Source organism: Lutjanus erythropterus, chromosome 3 (assembly GCF_056507025.1).
Source record: "Lutjanus erythropterus isolate fLutEry1 chromosome 3, fLutEry1.hap2, whole genome shotgun sequence".
NCBI classification, from domain to species: domain Eukaryota; kingdom Metazoa; phylum Chordata; class Actinopteri; order Lutjaniformes; family Lutjanidae; genus Lutjanus; species Lutjanus erythropterus.
This window is the reverse complement of record NC_139319.1, coordinates 38,404,337-38,425,871: the sequence shown is the minus strand read 5'-3', so window position 1 is coordinate 38,425,871 and position 21,535 is coordinate 38,404,337. Positions and strand designations below refer to the sequence as shown.

The 21,535-nt window shown below is 39.6% G+C and overlaps 2 protein-coding genes across 4 annotated transcripts; both read right to left on the bottom strand.

Moving 5' to 3' along the window:
* Positions 1-1,401: 1,401 nt before the first annotated feature.
* On the bottom strand, positions 1,402-5,113 carry ndufb7 (NADH:ubiquinone oxidoreductase subunit B7). Its single transcript, XM_084716095.1, has 3 exons — positions 4,839-5,113; positions 3,333-3,501; positions 1,402-1,573 (listed from the first exon to the last, which is right to left on the bottom strand). Exons 1-3 carry the CDS (start codon positions 4,948-4,950, stop codon positions 1,486-1,488), a joined length of 369 nt encoding a protein of 122 aa, XP_084572221.1. The 5' UTR covers positions 4,951-5,113; the 3' UTR covers positions 1,402-1,485.
* A 2,510-nt stretch (positions 5,114-7,623) lies between these two features.
* Positions 7,624-20,043, bottom strand: LOC146330531 (transitional endoplasmic reticulum ATPase-like). 3 transcript variants are annotated; one of them, XM_084716092.1, is made up of 18 exons: positions 19,650-20,043; positions 19,229-19,340; positions 17,477-17,649; positions 16,050-16,192; positions 15,645-15,775; positions 14,729-14,860; positions 14,525-14,627; positions 13,162-13,295; positions 12,879-13,014; positions 12,678-12,790; positions 11,927-12,091; positions 11,645-11,767; positions 11,329-11,541; positions 11,042-11,220; positions 10,797-10,926; positions 9,732-9,890; positions 8,828-8,979; positions 7,624-8,723 (listed from the first exon to the last, which is right to left on the bottom strand). In XM_084716092.1, the coding sequence occupies exons 1-18, from the start codon at positions 19,670-19,672 to the stop codon at positions 8,618-8,620; spliced, it is 2,427 nt and encodes an 808-aa protein (XP_084572218.1). In that variant the 5' UTR covers positions 19,673-20,043; the 3' UTR covers positions 7,624-8,617. The 3 variants fall into 3 exon arrangements, with proteins under 3 accessions (XP_084572218.1, XP_084572219.1, XP_084572220.1); XM_084716093.1 differs by lacking the exon at positions 19,229-19,340 and having other exon boundaries at positions 19,650-20,040; XM_084716094.1 differs by lacking the exons at positions 16,050-16,192; positions 19,229-19,340; positions 19,650-20,043 and having other exon boundaries at positions 17,477-17,618.
* Between the last annotated feature and the right edge of the window lie 1,492 nt (positions 20,044-21,535).

The following is a 21,535-nucleotide window of genomic DNA, read 5'->3' as shown; positions in this document are numbered from 1 at the left end:
AAATTTTTGTGGTTTTGTGTTGAACAACGCTCTTAAATAGTTTGACTATTTGTCCAGAGTTTTTCACATCACAACTATTTGAACTGGGATTGTACAAGGGTGTATTATGAAAGGTGAATGGGACTTCTCACTGTTTAACTGAATCATATCAATGTAGTGTCACAAAAATAAAACACATTTTATAGGTTTATCCAGGATTCAAACATGCACATCATCTAAATTTAAACTATGGATGCATGATAATATGAGCACATCATCAGCTGATAAAGGCTTTAAAACAGACGCCCAGTGCTCCCAAAACAAACCATATGGATATTTTTTGACAATCATCTGCAAATGAAATGAACTAAAAATATTGTGAATACTACATTATTTTTTCTATGGCCTGCAGCCCTCCATCAACATTTCTCCCTGTGATTAGCATACTCTTACTGTTCTTACTCTCAACCGTCACTCAGTGGTGGACGCAGGCTGTCTGAGGGGCAGGGGCAACAAAATAAAAAGAGAACCAGCATGACTTTGCTCTCCTGCGACCGCAATCTGATAGCCAAGTTTTAATAGTCGTTCAACACGCCCATTTTGACTTCCCCTCTGCAGAATCCGTTATCTGTAAAACTCAAGTGATGTTGGTGAGGTCGACCCTCACAGGGTTAAGGAGCACAATGCTTATTTCTCATCATTACAGTTTCCATATCAATGTGAATGTGTAGGAGTTAGTTTTGACTTAGATTGTTGTGCTATTCAGCTTTTCCTTATTCTCAATATTATCTGTAAACACAGAGAAAACTGCTCTTTTCAAAGATGTCATAAACTCCTAGCGGTTTGTTATGACAGTGATGATACAGATCATGAACAGAAACGTCTAAATCAGTAACTGATACAGCTCATCACCAACACAGAAATCATTAAAATTAATTTGCAGGGATTTCCGATGTTTTGTAAAAAGTGGTATCATGATAGCCTACAACTGGTGGTTGATCCATGATAGTTTGGGCAGAAAGTGTAAAAAGGGAAGGCCATGAAAAATCCTCCATTCGTTCCCCACGCACTTTCCCTCTGCTGTCCATGCGGGCCCTGTGCAACGTAAGCTGTTTCAGGTTGAGGGTAAGTGAATGAGAGGAGTGGAACTACTAATGCAACACAGGGATACTGATTTGAAAAAAAACATAGATTTTTACTTCAACTCGTGGAAAATGGGAGCTGCATTTCGATTTCTGCTGAGTATATTCTGGGGAACATGGTTGTGGTCTACATATATTCTGTAGGTAGAATTGTTCTGAACCACGGAATGTAGATTTTAGCTTAAATATGAATTTAAAACCGTCGTCAACCAAAGATCACAGTTTTTGATGATGTGATCCACAGGGTTACTGGATGTTTTGACATGAGTAAGACTGAGAGTTTTAGAGCTTAAACAATATTGTTTATTGTGAACAGCAGCACATATATACAGAGAAGAAAAGGTTGTATCAGAGGATGTACTGATCATGCAGCTTCAGCCTGCGCCTCGATTCTCTTCTTCCTCAGCTGGAGCCTCCTCTCTCTCTCGTACTCCTTCATACGCATCACATAGCTGGAGACAGAGGAACACAGCAAACATCGTCAATGTTACAGGAGCAATAAGTACAATTACTTGTCCAAAAATGAGTACAGCAGTCCAAACAGTGAATTAGAACTACAAACTGTATATGATAAAAGGTTGAAAAACTATCCTATACATATGATCTATGGTTGAAGCAAGTTGTTTCCCCGCTCCCTCCTCACAAGACTTTAGGAACCTCAGGCAGGCTGCAAGAATAATCAGGAGTGTGAGACAAGTCCACTGCTCCGAAAATATAGTCTGGAGTTTGAGTTCAATGACTGCCTGTTAGAATCCATTAACTTAAATTAACCGTAACAAACATCTACTCCTTCTACAAGATTAATAATGATTTCTTTTGACTCATAAACAGACACTTACTAATTCAGCGAACATTCAGCATTGATTTGAACTTTAATTAACATGAAACGGGCAAACAATAACACAAGCTGTGGAGCAGAATAGAAACTTCAAAGGAGGACACTGAGGCTGCAGCATCAAATTCTGACAAGAGTTCAATTTTAAAATCTGAATGTTAACAACGATTCATTTCTTAGCGTCCAGTGTTTTCGTGCTTTTAGAATTGGAATTTTCAGAAAGGAAAACCCTATTTAGTTTACATCTTGAAGATCTTTTGAAACCAACATGGTTGAGCAGTCCTTAAAATGCTCACAATAATGGAAGTTTAAATATCTACAGTTCGCAGACAACAGGGCAACTTTGTCTGCTCACAAAGTGATACAATTAAAAGCTCGAGAACAGCCACATAGTAGACCTAGTGGTGAGAACTTTGTCAGTCTTGAAGATAAGAAACCAGCCACTTAAATTGGATAGAGGTTTTCTAAGCTCTTGTTACAACCACTTTTTTTTTCAGTTCAGTGCACCACACTCAATTCCTGTATCAGCCTACTTGAATATGCTTTACCAGTAAAACTCATATTTTATCACCTTTCCTCATACGTGCTGTGAAAATATTTTTACACACTCAGAGAAAATACAAGTAACTCCTTAGAGTTCAGGTATAAAATCTGCAGACCTGCAGACCTTGTCCTCCTCAGACTGCAGCAGTTTTAGATGAGTTTTTATTTTGTTTCTGTGGAGTTTGAATGAAACTGATGATGATGTTAAACCTACACTCTTTCAAAAGGAGTCTGGTCAATTTGGTGAGAGCAATTAATCAGCTGTTTATGTTTAAACAAAACGTATCTTTCTCTTAAAAAAAAAGGTACATTCCTTAACAATATCAGACACTAAGAGTAACAATCTGAGCTTGTCAGAGTCAAAAACAAACACAAGTAAACAACAAGCACCACCTGGCTTGCTTGCATCACAATTACTTTCGTGATTTTAGAGCCTCAATTTGTAAAGCTAGAGGGGTCTCTGACAAATGACTAAATTCTGCGACTATCTGCAGGCAGTTTTTTCAGGGGGCTTCATTTCTGAAACACAAATCACTTATGACAGAAATACACTCAGAGGCCGTGGAAAAGGAGGCGTCAGGTTTGGATTAAAGAGCAGGGGACCCTGAGACAGTCAACACCACAGTCAGCATCTTTCAAACATGCAGCCAGATCAGATGGATGCACAAGAGCGGACCACCCCAGGAGGAGTGGAAGAGAGCAGGGACATGAGCCATGCTACAGCTGGGACTTCAGGCTGTTCCTGGCTAATGTCCGGTCAGTAAAGTTAAACACAATGGGACTCAGGGATTAAAACCTAATGTCTCAACTTTTACTCTCCTGTAAACACTTACTCCTGGTGTTCGCAGTAGTCCCAGTCGTGTCTCTCATGCTTGCAGGCCAGGAAGTTGGGCCAGTTGTCCCTCTTGCACTTCATGAGTTTCAGGAGATACTGGGCACAGTAGTCCCTCTGCTCCAAAGGCAGCTGGGCCAAGTTCATCTGCTCCTGAGTTGCTACCATCTCTGGCAAAGGGAAACAAAGTTTCAGGCTCATCTTTCAATCTACAAGGACCTGATGTTCAGTATGGATGGTTGTTGGAGTCTTACAGAGTGCAGGACTGTTAGGCATGTTTTGCCTAGGCTAGAAGCTCTGTATATCCTTCATACTACATGCTAATCTAAGACTTTTGTAAATGTTGTAACCCTTCTACAAATTCTACACATTTTTAATGACTAGCTTTCATGGCACGGTGCCATTTAGATTGGCTTTACCTACTCACTGAAATGCTTTTCCTTCCAATATACTCAAAGTAGATTGTAAATTATCCATTCTTTGACATGACAAGGTGACTTTTCTTAAGCCGGGGCCCCTGACTTTGACCTCATGATGTATTTTGCACATTATGAAACAAAGCGTACACATTTTAGGCACATCTTACAAAAGTGTCTTTGGCTCACTAACTGCAAACACATTAAATGATCTTTGTGTTTGTCTGTTAACTGTGCTGTAATATATGTTGATAAAACCAACACTTCAAAACCATTATTACTAAGTATTGGGATACTTTATATATTGTCACTGCAAGAAATCCACAGAAAAGGTAAAAGGAAACAATAACTCACCCATATTCAGCATAAACTAGCGAATTACATACCTAACAGAATTATTGTATTTATTATCTAACAGTTATCTAACTTATTCCCTTACTTTTTTAAAAATTTTAACTATAAAAATGTCTGATTTGACAGATTATGTCAATATGTAAATTAATTGAAAAAATGCTCTATAAAATTTGAAAAAATAAAATAAAATAAATAAATAGAAAAACTAAGTGAACATTTCAAGAGCCAGAACTGTTTTTATTGTTGTTGTTGTTGTTGTTGTTGTTGCTGTTGCTGTTGTTGTAATAGTGATGTCAGTAGGATTTGGTTCAGTCAGAGCTGGAATATTAAATCATCCATTTTAGCTCACTATATCTTTCTTACCCGCAGGTTTGCATAAACAACAGGTTTTATGAACTCCTTTTGAAAACAAAAACATTTGATGTTATGGGTGATCTTACTGATATCATCTGAAAATAATCCATATCGTGCATCACTAACATGGATCAAGTTAGCTACAGACTGGAGCAGAGCACCAGCTCACTTTACACACAACTCCTCACACACCAGTTAGGTGTTAACGCTAAGCTAAACAGCATACTATTACTGGCAGTAGCACAAAGCTAGCTCTGCTAACGTTTGATGAGCTGAACTAAAAATAACATGGCTGATAATGAAATCAACTTAAATCCAGGTGATTATAAACACATTGTAGGATGCAGTTATATGTGTCTCCGAGCTGGTGGCTGCTGACAAACCTCTCTCTTTCCTCTCTGGGAAGCCAAACTCGGGGTCGAACTCAAATTTCCTCGCTGGGTCTGGCTCGGTGTCTGTCTCGGTGACATACCGTCTGACCAGGTGGGCTCCCATGGCACCGACGATGTTTATACACTGTTTGCTAAAATTAGTTTATTCTGTTTGTTGCTGCTGCTCCGCGCTAATCTAATATTTCCAAAATGTTTCTGCTGTCTGCCATTCGGTCACCTCCACAAGCCCCTGCAACCACTTCCGCCTCTCACAGGAAATAAACGGTCGTGTGTAGAAGAGAAGTCTTAATTTATGAAATTCTCGCGAGATTTGTCCGCATTTTTTCTTCATTGCGCACTTTGAACAAACTAATTATGTTTTATAATGCAACAACGCTGTAGTTAAGATCTGGGTCGGGTTAGACACAAATTGCACTTTGGTAGAATTAAAAAGAGATCAGGTTTGGATTATAATGATCACTCTCGCGAGAGATTTGTCGGGTCTGGGGTTCCCTTCTAGACACGACCGGAAATAAACAGCCGAGCGGTTCGTCAGAGAAACATCTCCCCTTTGAACAAAAAAACACGGGTTCCGCGTTAATTCCAGTGACTCTGTTGTTTACTAGTTTACTATTTGCCAAACGTACGAAAAATATATGCCAGTCCAAACTGCCATAGAATGCTAACACCAATGCTGAGTTTGCAAAGGTTCAACAACGTCTGTGCTTTTTAATGAAACTTAGAAGTTTAAATATGGACAGAACTATTCACATTGTTTTACAAGACCTTCATTCAGTGTATTGACTTTTTGTATTCAGTGTTGGGGCGTGGTATTATCTGTACAAAACAAGAACAAACTGGACAGTATAAAAGTAAAAAGTCACACTCTGAAGGACATTTCTACCAGCTGTTTCTGTGCAAAGCTAACCGAACCTTACCTTTTCTCCATGGTCAAGTCTCCCTCTCCTGACGGTTTTGTCTTGTCACGTCATCTTTTATGTTGTTTTCATCTTGTAACGTTGTTTTTGTCTTCTTATGTTTTTTTCATCTTAAGTCTTTTACACTGTTTCTGTGTTTTACATTGTTTCAGTCTTATATGTTGTTTTCTTTTTCTGATGTGTTTTCTGTCTTTTCTCGTTTTCATGTTACACCATTTTAGTTATTTTGTTTCGTTATCACATTGTTTTGGTCTTTTTATGTCTTGTTACATTTTTTGGTTTGTTACATAATTTTTGTCTAGCTACAACTTTTACATTGTTTTCATCTTGTTATGTCTTTCATGGCTTTTCCGCTTTCTTCTGTTTTTTATGCCATTTTTGTTTTGATACATCGTTTTCATCTTCTTACATCTTGCTACATAATTTCATCTTGTTACATAATTTTTTGTTGTGCTACCTTTTACATTGTTTTTATCTTGTTAAATTGTTTATGTCTTGTTATGTTGTTTTAGTCATGGTACACTGTTAAAGTCTTGCTATATCATTTACATCTTGTTACATTGTTTTTGTCTTCTTATATCATTTATGTCATGTTAAATCTTTTTCATCTTATGTGTTGTCTTCGTCTTGTTAAGTCTTTTTCATCTTAGTTTGCTGTTACGTCTTGTTAAAATGTTTTGCTAAGTTGTTTTGTTAAACCTTTTATGTTGTCAATCGTCTTCTTACATCTTGTTATGTAATTTTTGTCTTTTTCCTTGTTTTCATTGTTTATTCTCTTTACATTTTGTTACATTGTTTTCATTTCATTACATCATTTTTGTCTTGCTAGCTCTTGTAATTTCTTTTCATCTTGTTACGTTGCTTTCTCTGGCTTCCTCCCACAGTTCAAAGACATGCATGCCTGGTTGATTGGTGACTCTAAATTGCCTGTAGGTGTGAATGTGAGTGTGAGTGGTTGTCTGTCTCTATGTGTCAGCCCTGTGATGACCTGGTGACTTGTCCAGGGTGAACCCTGCCTCTCGCCCAGTGTCAGCTGGGATAGACTTCAGCAGCCCGTGACCCTTTGGGAATAAGCGGTTACAGAAAATGAATGAATGTTATGTTGTTAATTTCTTGTTACATTGTTTTAGTCATGTTATACTTGCTATGGCTTTCACATCTTTTTCATCTTGTTACATCTTGTTACGATGTTTTTTGTATTGTTACATATTTTTTGTTTTGGCACGTTGTTTACGTATTGTTATCTTGTTTTGTTTTGTTATGTTGTCTACATCTCATTATGTCTTTTTTGAAAATCTTATTCAGTCTTTTTACGTTTTTCTTATCTTATGTCTTGTCACATTGTTTTCATCTTGTGATGTTGTTATCTACTTCGTACGTCTTTCACATAGTTTTTGTCTCATTGTGTCTGTGTGCATGATATCCACTGATGGATACACATGTAATTATCTTTTCTATGTGTTCAGTCTTGATACATGATACACACACATATATATGTGTGTGTGTGTGTAAAGATAAGAGTACAAAATATGTGTATGTGTACATATATATATTTATATATATATATTTTTTTTTTAAGGGGAAGCATTTCGCTGCTTACCATGTTTCAATCAAATGATCTGAATTTTGTACCTTCTTGAACTGCACATGATGTCATGAATTTCCCAAATTACGCTTTTTATAATATTTCTTATGATACTTATGTTTTTATATTATGTGCTGTCATGTGTGGTTGTTGATGTCTTTTTATGCTCCTTGTACATAAAAAATTCCCTCGGGGCAATAAAGCTTTCATTCATAAACGATGCCTGATTCTTTTTAAGAGTGCTCTTAAATTATACATGTACAAAAATACTGCATTTAAAATTCCAATATGAACTTTATTAGAGCGATCTTAGAGGCATACAAATACATTTATCTGTCACATTTTACACTCACGCATACACACGACTTACATAATTTTCATGGTGCAAACAGATCACAGTGTGTAAACCAAGATTTCATATTTTTATGTTTGACATGTTTTTTGTTTTATCTAAGTACCATGAGGTTTGCTAGTGTATTAGTTTTTACATTTAAACAATTCAATATAATAACAAATAATTTTTCACCAGATTTCTTGTTTGATTTATGTTAAATCTTTAAGGATTGTGCAAAACAATAATTTAACCATCCATCAAAATTTGAAAGATTAAAAAAATTACTAAGTATATAAAATTAGGTCTCAGAATCATGAAAAAATGAGCAGTTTTCTCAGCTCTGAAATGCTGGAGTGTGTCCGCTTCACTGTCTCAGTGTCAAACACCACTACGACCTGAAAACAACCTGAAACATGGACGCTCCATCCAGCAGCTTTACTGGACATGTCCAGACATGTTTGAGCCACCAGAGCCAGAGGACGGAGACAGGATGGTATTTCTTTTTTAATTCTGTGTCGGGTTGTTGGAACTGAAGCGAGCTGAGGTGAACTGCTGGACTGAGAGAGTCACTGAAGGTACATTACTAACTGACCATTAGGGAGGGTGAGGGGAGGGGGAGGCGGCGTCATTATTGTGTCAGTTCATGGGACTTGTATAGTGTTGGGGGACCATGGCTCCGGCACATCATGTGTTTCAGGTCTGCCCAAAAAAATCCTGAACACAGAAATTGTGAACAACAGTTTAACAGTCTAACTCTAAACTATAATGTGTTCAGATATAAAACTCCCTTTTATTACTACAGTTGTGTCTCCACATTTCCCCTTATGTTTTCCATGTCCACTCCAATTACTCTTCCATTTCCATTCCTCCAAGGGAGCCAAGCACAGCAGAGGAAGAGGAAAGCATTGTGCAGCTGTTTGACTATGAGTTTTTGTCACTGATAGAGATCATCATTGCCTTCATCTCTGTACAGGTCTGGCCTCCCTGAGCCAGAACCTGAACTCGGTCCTACAGACCGGCTACCAGTGGCAGAAGGGAACCTAGGTGGAGAAAACAAAAGGATTGAGTCTTGAATGTTTCTTGAAGAAATCAAGACTGCATTCTCTGCAGCGACACATGTTTTATTGTACTTAAACATGTGTACCTGAAGTTTCCAAAACCTCGGCTCTGCTGCAGAGTTTGAGCAAACATTTCATATTTGCGGATGTCGTTGTCACTGACAGAGCGACGGGCAAATCGCATTGCCTCCTCAAAGTGGTCCTTCCTGATCTCTGGGACGGGATCAAAGTCCTCATCCTGAAGACAGAAAAATACATTATGAGCACTTAATGTGGAAACAATACACACTCTGTCTGTGTGTATGTGTGTGAGTGTGTGTGTGTTCCCAGTCCAAAGGCTGATAGTTACAAAACGTACAGCCGCCCTTTAGGGAACTTCTTTATCTTCCACAGTCTCTATCTGTACCAAGCACACACAGCTAGGTACTGCTTTGAGGAGTGGAACGTGTGTGTGTGTGTGTGTGTGTGTGTGTGTGTGTGTGTGTGTGTGTGTGTGTGTGTGTGTGTGTGTGTGTAAAAAAAATCATACAGGAATTTAGTGGAATTAACTAATCAGGAGGGCAAAACAGGAGGCGGCAGGATGACACACAATGGCAACAACGAACTGACAAAGAAACACAGGGACTGAATAGACAAAGAACTAATAAGACAGGACAGGTCAAACAAATGGCGATCAAAAAGAGCAGGAAAAGGACAAAGACAGAAAGTAAAGACAAAACACATGAGGGAAGACCAGAACTACAAAATAAAACAGGAAATAACCAAGAAAATTCAAACCATGACATATATTTATTTAATTCATTACATTAAGTTTTTAAAGAAATATTATCAGCATATTAGCTGACTTTCCCAACATGCACTGCAGGAGAATTAAAAGTCTATAAAACATCTATGATGGAAATGTGATGTGTGTTTCTAATACACTTTAACATAAATCAGTATAGTATGGTATAGATAAGTAAGTATGCAGTGCAGCAGTATCAGTCTGACCATGGGGATGCCTGGTCTGTTTTGCCTCTGACGCTCAGCCTTGATCTCAGCCTCGATGGCCTCACGGATAGCCAGCTTACAAGCCCGCTGGCAGATCTCTGTTAGGTCAGCTCCAGAGAAACCCTCTGTGATGCCAGACAGGTATTCCAGGTCCACATCCTATGAGAAAGAGAGGCAGGATGTGTAAAAGGAAAGAGAAAGAAATGCTGTGAAAATGTTCAACCTGAAGATTCACATTATTTAGTTAGTATCATTCAGACAGTTGGGATTGCTTTAGCCAAACATTTTAGGTTTTTAGGTAAAGACACTTCACTGGGCTTGAGTATTGATGTTAAAGGTCCAGTGTGTAAGATTTAGGGAGGTTATTGGCAGAATAAGTCAGAAACGGAATATAATATTTAGCAGTATGTTACTTACAGTGTGCTACTTACATGGGTGTCGTTTACACTAGGGATGCTTTGGACATGTCCCCATCACTTTTTAAAAGCAGAATTTGATAAAGATGTTCAGAAAAACAGCCTGTACTGCAGCACTTTTCCCCTAACACTGTTCTGCCTATTCCTGCCCTGCTCTACTGTGACTGGCAACTGCTACTGAAGTGTGATTGGCTGGTTCTTTTTGCCTTGATGATGTGTCCATGTGATTGGCAGAGGGCCTTTTTAATAGGGCTAGGCTACATCTACTGATTTGGCATATGACGATGTCCACAGTGAAACATTGTGATGGATGATCATTGCAGGTCTCAGCACCATAGACAGGGCATTCCTGCTCAGTTTGCCTCCAGCTTTTCCCAGTGGCACCTTAAAGGGCGCTTTATGTTTTATCTACCATAGGGGCATCCAAGAGAGCACTTTGTGTCATTTTTTTCAAAGATGGGAGTACCAGAGGGGTGATTGCCCCCCTTTGCTCCCTTGAGTCCACCAGTGGTAGCTACCATTTCTTTTGCAGCCTAAGGTTTTTCATGAAAAACACATAATAAGCACCACTGTCAGCAGTATTTGTAATAGTTTGATAAGCATTCATGAGGAAGGTCCTGTACAGCATGAGAGTTTGTGTATCACTAACTCGTGCAACAGGGGACTTGCGTAGGTTGGCGTTTAGGATCGCCGTGCGTGACGGTTTGTCTGGGAGTGGGATGTAGATCAGCTGGTCTAAACGGCCCGGCCGCAGGATGGCAGCGTCTATGATGTCTGGTCTGGTGTGACGAGAAAAGAAAGTGAGATGCACAGAGAGGAAAATCAATCGTGACTTGTAGTGAACTGACCTCTCAAACCATATTAAAATCATAATACAGATTCCCTCATGTGCACCTGTTCGTGGCACCAATGATGAAAACATTCTTTTTGTCAGACATGCCGTCCATTTCCGTGAGTATCTGGTTGATGACTCTGTCGGCTGCACCACCCGCATCCCCAGCTCCCCCTCCTCTGGATTTGGCGATGGAGTCTAGCTCGTCGAAAAACAAGATGCAGGGAGCTGCCTGCCTGGCCTGTAGGAGGAGATGAGACCAGGAGGTCAGAAGGGTTGCAGTTTGAAACATTACAAATGACTCTCCTTTCATGATTTATCAGCTCTTCTTTCCTTTCTCTGTGTTCACCTTATCAAACACGTCTCTGACATTAGCCTCTGATTCTCCAAACCACATGGTGAGCATCTCGGGTCCTTTGATGGAGACAAAGTTTGCTTGGCACTCGTTGGCAATGGCCTTCGCCAGTAGGGTTTTCCCACAGCCTGGAGGGCCGTAGAACAGCACTCCACGTGACGGGGTCATACCAAACTTCAGGAACTTGTCTGGATACTCGACGGGGTACTGAGGGGAGCAAGATGAAGACAGATGGATGGTTGATGGGACATGTGTTTGCAGGTATGTGCAGAGTCAGGTGGTGGTATGAGTGTGTGAGTGTTTCTTCCACCTGGACGAGCTCCTGCAGTTCTCTCTTGACCTCGTCCAATCCGCCGATGTCCTCCCAGGTCACCTGGGGCACCTCTGCAACGGTTTCTCTCAGAGCTGATGGGTTGCTCTGACTCAGCGCCCACTGAGGAAAGACATGATGGTGTCAAGGACAGGAGACAATTGTTCTACACCCACATGCAGGATGTCCTGGACGAGCAAAAGTCTGTGTGCATGTCTCTCTCTGTGTGTGTGTGTGTGTGTGTGTGTGTGTGTGTGTGTGTGTGTGTGTGTTTGTGTGTACTTTGAAGTCATCCATGGTGACAGCCAGTGAGTTGAGCAGGTCTGCGTCGATGGTTTCGTCCTCCAGGTCAATGAGGGTCATCTTCTTGCGGATGGTTTGCAGAGCAGCTTCTGAGCACAGAGCAGCCAGGTCAGCGCCTACATGACCGTGGGTCTCTGTGGCGATCTGAGATATGTTAAATAACACAGGAACATTAATATTGATTATATTCATATTCATTAATATAACAAACCCCAATTCCAAAAGGGCTGGGATGCTGTGTAAAAACTAAATGAAAATAGAATGCATGGTTTGCAAGTCATATTCAATTTGCGATGTTCAAACTGATCAACTTTATTGTTTTCTGTAAGTTTACTGGACAAAAAGCTGAAAAGAAATGTATCTATATTATTAGGGTTAAATTATGGAACTATACTAATATAAATTTAGGAATGAATGAAAGAATTGTTCAGGAAGCTGTTTGTGAGGATTACAAGAGTGAATGATTATTTGAAATTTCTTTCTTTATTATTTTTATTAATTTATTGTATATTGTATACTGTTTATACTAACTGTGTTGTGAGTAATAAAACTGAATTTAAAAAATCTACCACTACTACCACTAAATTTGATGTTTTGTGTGTCTTACCATAAGCAGCAGATGTTTATGAGCATTCTAGTCGCAACAAAATTTCCAGACACTCTTAAAAAATGTAAAATTGTTTCATCATTGGATGATGTTTGTTTGACGCAGGCGGCTGCTCTTTCTCACCCTCTCCAGGTCGACATCGTCAGCCAGTTTCATGTTTTTGGTGTGAATCTGCAGGATCTCCAGTCTGCCCGTCGAGTCTGGGATTCCAATGTCAATCTCCCGGTCAAACCTGCCTGGAGAGAGACATCACCATACTTGTAAATGTGTGTGTGTGTGTGTGTGTATGTGTGTGCGTATTTGTGTATGTGTGTGCATCCTGACCGAAGCGTCTAAGAGCAGGGTCCACACTGTTTGGTCGGTTCGTGGCTGCCATGACAACTACATGAGCTCTTTGCTTTAGGCCATCCATCAGGGTTAGGAGCTGGGAGACTATACGCCTCTCCACTTCACCATGGGTCTAGACACACACACACACACACACACACACACACACACACACACACACACACACACACACACACACACACACACACACACACACACACACAAAGTTACATCCTATACAGCAGAAATGGACATTCTGTGCTTGCTCTCTGTTGTTCACCTTCTCTCTCTTGGGAGCGATGGCATCCAGCTCATCAATAAAGATGATGGCCGGAGCATTTTTCTCTGCCTCTTCAAACGCCTTTCTGAGGTTGCTCTCTGACTCTCCTGCCAGCTTACTCATGATCTCAGGACCTTCACAGAATAATGCAGAGCATGTAATAGGTATCTTCCCAAACACAGATGGACAAATAAGAAAACAATGAGTAAATAACAATTTACAAACAGGTTCAGGAAAAAAAAGATTGTCATTGTCGATTATTTTCTTGATCAATTGATTAGTTCCTTGGTCCATAAAATGTAAGAAAATGGTGAAAAATGTCACTCTGTGGTTTCAAAAGTCCAAGATGACATCCTCAAACGTCAAATATTTTGTCCACAACCCAAATATATTCAGTTTATGCTCATAAAAGAGCAAGCAATTAAGAAGCTGCAATCAGAGAATTTTGACCTTTTGTTTATTAAAAAAAATACTCAAACCAATTCATTGATTATCAAAATAGTTGGCAATTAATTTAATAATCGATTATTTGATTTTTTTTGTTGCAAATTTGTTTAGGTTTTGAGACAGCCTTTTATGACAGGTGGAACTGAAACCAACATTTATGCTCTCTTAAAAGTCACCAAGACTATCTTGAAAAAAAACATTAATTGCACCTCATAGAGTTCCTGCACCACTGCTGCCACGATCTGTTAGTTTGTTTGTGTTATTTTGTGACTTCTGTGTTTTACCACGTCAGTTTGGATTCAAATGAACGTTATTTGCGGTTTGAGGCAGCAGTAGACCAGCAACTCTGTTTTGCACAGTAAAATAACGTTGTAAAAGGCTGTCTCACAGCAAAATAAAGTGGCAAAAATGCTCTAAATATAGTGTACACTTAAATTGGTTTCTGCAAGGTATAATTAGTTTTCTTCAAAGTAGTCTGAAGGCTCAGACAGAGTCAGAGGCAGATTAAAGGCATAATATGCAAAATTTTCCTTAAAAAATAAAAACTGTATGGACTCGGAAACATAATTTTCTCAGTCATCCCTTTACCAACTCAAACGGTCAGTATTTGACATCCTTGGAATAAGACACAACAACAAACTATCTTTATGGTGCATTTATGAACAGCTCAGACAAAATACATACATACTTATACATGCATACATGTTACACTAACAAATGTTAGTGTAACTTTTTCTTCTTCTGCTGTTGTATTGCAGGTAGGGAGGGTGTTGGAAGAATGTGGACTGGAGGAACACAAACCACTCTCCTGTGATATTTGTATGACGTACTTTATTTTCAAACTTTTTCACTTTGTAAAAACAGGATTAGCTGTTTTCTTCCCGTGTGAACAACAACAACAAAAAAAGCACCTTACCATTGATGAGGAAGAAGAAGGCACCAGTTTCGTTGGCTACAGCCCGGGCCACCAGGGTCTTCCCTGTGCCTGCAGGGCCGTAGAGCAGGATCCCTCTGGGGGGCTGAGAGAGACGAGGGGGGAACACACTCAGTCACACTTAGAATCAAAGGGAGCAGAAATATGAGTGGAAGTGATCAGGGTTTGTGTGTGTATGTATGACACCTTGACTCCTATAGCCTTGAAAAGGCCGGGGTGTCTGAGAGGAAGCTCAACCATCTCTTTGATCTGGGCCAGCTGCTTCCGACAGCCTCCGATGTCGTCGTAGCCGACGTCATGAAGGCTCTCCTCCTCATCCTGTCACAGAGAAATACGCAAGAGTTACAGCTGGTTGAGTTATGTAATTTTACTTAGAAATGTCTATTTCCAGGGGAGATTTTTGCCTTACCATTCAATTTCATAAAGTTACAATATCAAGTGAGGTCGAACCCAACACTGTAATAACTGTTAATATCTGTAAACTGTGTGCCAATGTAAAGTTAAGACAATTATCCTGAAAATAAAACCCCACTGCTCTGAAAATACTCACTCTGCCTGTCTCACTGCCCGCCAAACTCCATTAACCTATTGCTCAATTTAACCATAACAAATATCTACACCTTCTGCAAGATTATTAATGATTTCTTATGAATCATAAACAGACGCTAACTCATTCTGTAAACATGTGGCATTAATTTGAACTCTAATTAACATTAAGTAAGCATACAAAAAGTTATTCTGGCCTGGAATAGACATTTCAAAGGAGAACATGCATATTAAAACCTTGAGGAAGGTATTTTTTTCTTCTGTGTCAGGCTGTTGGAACTTTAAAATTCCAACCTACACACATAAATTCACACATTTTTGAGTGTGTGGAATATTTTCTCTTGGTACAAACAGTATATTATCTTCCACACTAACTACCAAAATAGTGGATTTACATAAGTACATATTCTGTACTACAACATAAAAGTAGTTTTATATAAGCACAAGCAAGTGATTGTAATCATTTCCAGCATGTTGTTATATCAGGAGTCTGTCCTGATGTCAGCTCGGTGTCCCACAGTTCAAAAGTTTAGAGGTGCATAAGTCTCCCACAGACCTCTCTCTTGATCGGCTCTCCTTCACAGTAGATGACAGTGTCTGGGGCGACGATGCAGTGAGGGCTGGGATCAGTCTCCACCACCTTGAACTCCACTGCCCGCATGCTCCCCCTCACCAAGAAGATGTCATCTGGCAAAGCAAATAAAAAAAATAAATTAGCTGGCACATACAAGATCATCTGAATGTCTTGGACGCCCATTTCCACCAGTGTGTTAAAAGGAAGAACCTGTAAGTCATTATAATGAATGTTGAGTGATGACATAATCAAATGTTTTATGCTGTTGAAGAATGAACAAGCTGATCACAAACAGGTTGTCACACCTGATAGTGACATCTCTTGAGAGATCATGTTATGAACAGAGCTGATATTCTGGTATGACCAGTGGCAGAGGTGATGTAGTACCTTTATGTACGGGCCGGTAAGCCTCCAAAAAATACGGTTTGAGGAAAACCTCAAACAGGTTTCCTGTCAGGCCCTCGATGGTTTCATCTATTGGGAGGACATGGATCCTTTTCCCATACTTGATATCAGGGCAGGCATGAATACTGTGATGAAACACACATCAGCAGCAATTAATGGATTCATCCTGATGATCTCATGTGGTGTCAAACCTCACATGTAACACAAAGACACAGGCAGTGCTGGAATGTAACTAAGTACATTTACTTTACCCCATGTACTGTGTTTAAGTACAAATTTGAGGTATTTCTATTTTATGCATCTTTATACTGCACCTAACTTTTTTTTTTTACTGCACTACACTTGTCTGACAATTTACTAGTTACTTGTCAGATTAACATGTTTCATAGTCAATTTAGTGAAGATTTATTATGAATATTTGTGTTAAACTGAAGAATGAAGTGTTCTTTTATGATTAGAGAAGTCCTACTTCTTCAGTTAAATAAACAATTTAAAACCCTCTTGGATTAGCTGGAACATACATTATTACAAAGCTGAAAACAGGGCTGTTTTTTTTCTGATACCATGAAAAGTTGACTTTTTAGAGATACATGGTTCTCACAGGACAGCAACACTAAAAACATCTGATAAAATTTATGATGCACTGCTGTAGATTAAAATAATATATAAAAGTGGAGGTGCATGTCATTATTTGTATCTGATCTGTTCAAACAATAGTAACTTCAGTTACCATGGTTACGCTTCACTCACTCCATTCTTTAAAGTTACTAGATAGCAAGCCTAGCTAACACACTTAGTTAGCCTATGCTAGCTAGCTTTTCCAAAATGGACAACAAAGAGAAAACAAAAAGAAAAAGATGAGAGTGTTGTTCTCTTCAAGGAATATGGAAAGAACAAGCACACAGTCCAAAGTAAATTAATCCAGCAGCCATAATAAATATACACAAGTAGAAAATGTGAGCTAACTGACAAAATCAAATCTAGTGTCAAAACAAACTGTAGATAGGAGCTGACAGAAAAAGGTATGTTTCAATACATGGTGTTGCTAATGTTAATAAGAGTTGCTAGCATTGTTCATAGTGTCCAGTCTCTGTCCTAAAAAATGCCTCTTGGTATTTCGTCCTCCTCTCCAATCACCATAAATTCAGCCATTGTCTTATGTTCCTCAAATTATTTCACTTTTGAGAGACTGTTATGTCTCTTAGCTAAGGACAAACACTGAGAAATGAAAGGATGTTCCCTTACAACATTCTAAGGAAAGTGTTATGATTTTATGCAACTCATTTTTTTCCATCTTTAGTCATCCTGATGCATGTAGATGAAAATTTAAGGCAAACTTCAGCCAAGTTGTTTTATGCAACTGGACACCAAATACTTCTTCCACTACTGGACACAGGCGTGAGATCTACCTGATGACATCACCGAGCCGGACGCGCAGGTTGTTGCGCGTCACACGATTCATGCGTATTCGTTCATCCCCACAGGTGCCGTCAGTGAGGACGATACACACTGTTTGACGACGCTTCCTCCCCTTCAACACCACTGTGTCCCCTCGGAAGAGCTGCAGCTCCTCTGTCTTATTCTGGTGGAAACACACAGAGAAATATCAGAGGAAATGCACACACATGATGCAGAGTTGTATTCAGTTGAGCACAGCACAAAGACAAGATATTTGATGTTCAAACTTTTTTCTGTTTTTTCATAAATATAAACTTATTATGAATATAATGACTGCAACACTTCAAAAAAAGTTGGACAGGAGCAACAAAAGCCTGAGAATGTTGTGGAATGCTTAAAAACACCCTACTGGAACATTCCTCAGGTAAACAGTTTAACTGGTGCCACATGACAGTATCATGATTGGGTATTAAACGGGCATTCTTGAAACGTTCACTCGTTCAGAGGCATGGATAGGACAAGATTCACCAGTATAGCCAAACAGTTTAAGAACAGAATTTCTCAACACAAAACTGCAAGGAATTTAGGGATTTCACCATCTACATTCCATAATATCATTAAAAGATTCAGAAATCTCTGCATGTTAGGGGCAAGGCTGAAGACAACAATGAATGCCTGTGACCTTTGACCTTTGAGGAGGCTCAGGCTCAGCATTAAAAACCCACACAGTTGTATAAAGGATACTACATGAGCTCAGGAACACTTTGGATAAAGGTAGACAGTAAACACAGTTTTCATGGTAGAGTCTTAACTTGCATTTGTAGATGCAGCAACAAAGAGAAAGCCGTGTATCAACAACATCCAGAAACTCTGCAGACTTCTCTGGGTCTGGGTCTGGGTCTGGGTCTGGGTCTGGGTCTGGGTCTGAGCTCAGCTAAGACGGACTGAAAGACAGTGGAAAAGTGTGCTGTGGCCTGAGTCTACATTTCAGATTGTTTTTGGAAATCATGAACGTTGTGTCCACCAGGACAAAGAGAAAAAGGACCATCCAGATTTTTACCAGCACTGACTTCAAAAGCAGCATCTGTGATGTTATGGGGGCGTGTTAGTGCCCATGGCATCATGGGTAATTGTCACATCTATGAAGGGCCCATTAATACTGAAAGGTACATAAACATTTTGGAGCAACATATGCTGCCATCCAGACGATAACTTTTTCAGAGACGTCCCTGCATATTTTAGCAAGACAATGCCAAGACACATTCTGCTCGTGTTACAACAGTGTGGCTTCATAGTAAAAGAGTTCAGGTACCAGACTGACCTGCCTGCAGTCCAGACCTGTCTCCCATTGAAAATGTGTGGCACATTATGAAGCACAAATATGTCAACAGAGACCCTGGACTGTTGAGTGATTGAGGTTGTATATCAAGCAAGAATGAGAAAGAATTTCACTTTCAAATCTTCAAGTGTCCACAAACACTCACTCAGTGTTGTTAAAAGAAAAGGTGATGTATCACAGTGGTAAACGTGACCCTGTCACAACTTTTTTAGAACATGTTGCAGGCATCAAATTCAGAATGAGTTTAAATTTACAAAAATCAATGAACTTTATTAGTTTGAATATTAAATATATTGGCCTTAAATTGTATTCAATTGAATACTGGTGGGAAAGTTTATTCATGTTTTACTCAACATCCCAACTTTTTTGGAATCAGAGTTTGTGTATTTAGACCCTACACAGACCTACACACACACACACAGACCTGTGACAGGCTGACAATGCTGCTGTCTTCATTGAGAGCTTCGTCCACAATAAGTCTGTTTGGTCTGTGTTTCTGTTTCAGGATGGCAGTGGAGAAATCTTCTCCCTTCGGACTTTCAAACAAGAGACACATTATGACTCTCTCACATGCAGGCTCTGCACTTGTAGCTCTAATTTCCTCATGTGATGCTGAGCTTTATTTAGACTCTCTTTGGCTCAGCACCTAGCAACTATATGAGTGAAAATATCTTATCAATAGTTCTGAGTTTAATGTAAATATGGTTTGCTGGTAAATGGCACCAGTTTTATGAGACAAACATGTATACGGATAAAATATGTCAATAAAATATTGTAAAGTAGGTTCAAATATGCATACATACATACACATACATATACAGTACACATGCAGCTGTTGCACTCACTCTGCTCCTCCTGAGCCTGGCATGACTGCTCCCCTCTGTCTCGTAAGATTTCAGATATCCTCAGTTTTTCACACTACAGTCTGGTCCCTCACTCTCGTCTGCAGTTGTTTACTGTGGTATATTCGGGAGCTGATCTTTTATGGTCTTGTATTTCTGTTGTGATGAGTGCCAAAGGTTTCAGGTTCTGCCTGATCTGCTTTGATCTGGTGTGGTTTTGGTCTTCCTGGAGCCCAGAAGTTCCCAGCAGAGAGTTTCAGTCTTTTCTTTTTCCTCTGTTGCCTTGAACCACCATGTTTGTGGGAGCTGCACCCCGTCTGTTTATCAGTGAAGGTATAAATATGCCCGTCTGCTTCCCTGTCTTATTTGTAACCCAATCGTGCACACACATACACACACACACACACACACACACAAACACACACACACACACACACACACACACACACACACACACACACACACACACACACACACACACACACACTTTCACACACGCTGAGATCCCAAGCACTTACCTTGGAGAGTGTCCCAGGACAGATATAGCGTGATATTCCCTCCTCCCCCTGCTTCTAACCAGCAGATTCTGGGACAAGTGCCTAGCTGGTCATGGAGAACACTTCCCAACTTACTGTGAAATATGGATGGGTCAAAATAAATTCTGTATAGAGCCTAGTTTTCAAAAGAACAGACTTATAGTCTGTCTCTTCTGGATAAGTCTTTTCTTTTGTAAAACGTAGCATGGTCTCTCCTTCTTCGACTCCTTGTCGTTGTGACTGAAAGGCACTGCTGGTTTAACCCAGCTGCTCTAAACACTTGTTGGAGTCCCTCCCTCACACACAACTGTGTTTCTATCACTTCAGAGGACTTGCATTAATTTCCTGGAGACTTACCCTACCCCTAACCATAATGACTACTTGCCTAACCCTTACCACAACCCTTAACCAACCCTAACCCTAACCCTAGTCTTCACCCTAAAATTTATATATATATATATATATATGTTGATATGGTGAGTAGTCAGTAATGTATTGGAAAAGTAGTGACTGATGGTTGTATATTTAAATGTATGTAGATTTGTAAATGGGTTTATTATGTGACTTGCAGTGCAACAATTATATAAATCGCTTTTACATGTCCCCCAGCAAAAACCTTTAAAGATCTCCAAAATGTGTTCTTCTTTTCAACAGATGAGTCTAGCACAAAGCATATCTAAGTACAGAAAACAGGCAAGGAGGTGAGACAACTGGTTCAGCCGTAAGGAACATACGGCTGGTCTTAGAAAATTGTTACAGGGGATCATAATGTTGAGAATTGGCTTTTAAATGTTATATTGTTTACTTTTCTGCATCGATTCATAATCTTCAAAAAAAGAATCACGATACATCTCAGAATATTTTTTTCCCTTAATCCTCAAACAGCCTTTTAACCTCGTGGGACCTAACACTGTGGTCCCCACAACATTGTTGGACCCCACAAGTAGAGTTGGTTCCCAATTTTTGGGACTCCATGAATATAGTTAAACAAGCCAACACACACACAGATCTCACTTGAACACAAGCTTACACAAACACTATAGAAGCATGCGCTCACACACACTTAGCATGGACACATTGTGGTGTTTTAATTAAAACTTTTATTACTAAAATTGTCTTTTAACAAATAACTTGAAACAAGCAACAAGGGCATCGACGCACTGGACTGTACATTCCCCTGGTGAGAATCTGGACTCGAACACAGCTGTCCTCTCCTACAGAGTTACCTAATAAGGATGAAGCGGTCCGAATGCTGACAGTGGCAACAAACACCGCGACGTATGCCTTCAACTAACCTGAAAATGTCTTCTTGAAAGTTGCAAACAAAGTGAAAGTGAAGGGGATAACAAAGGG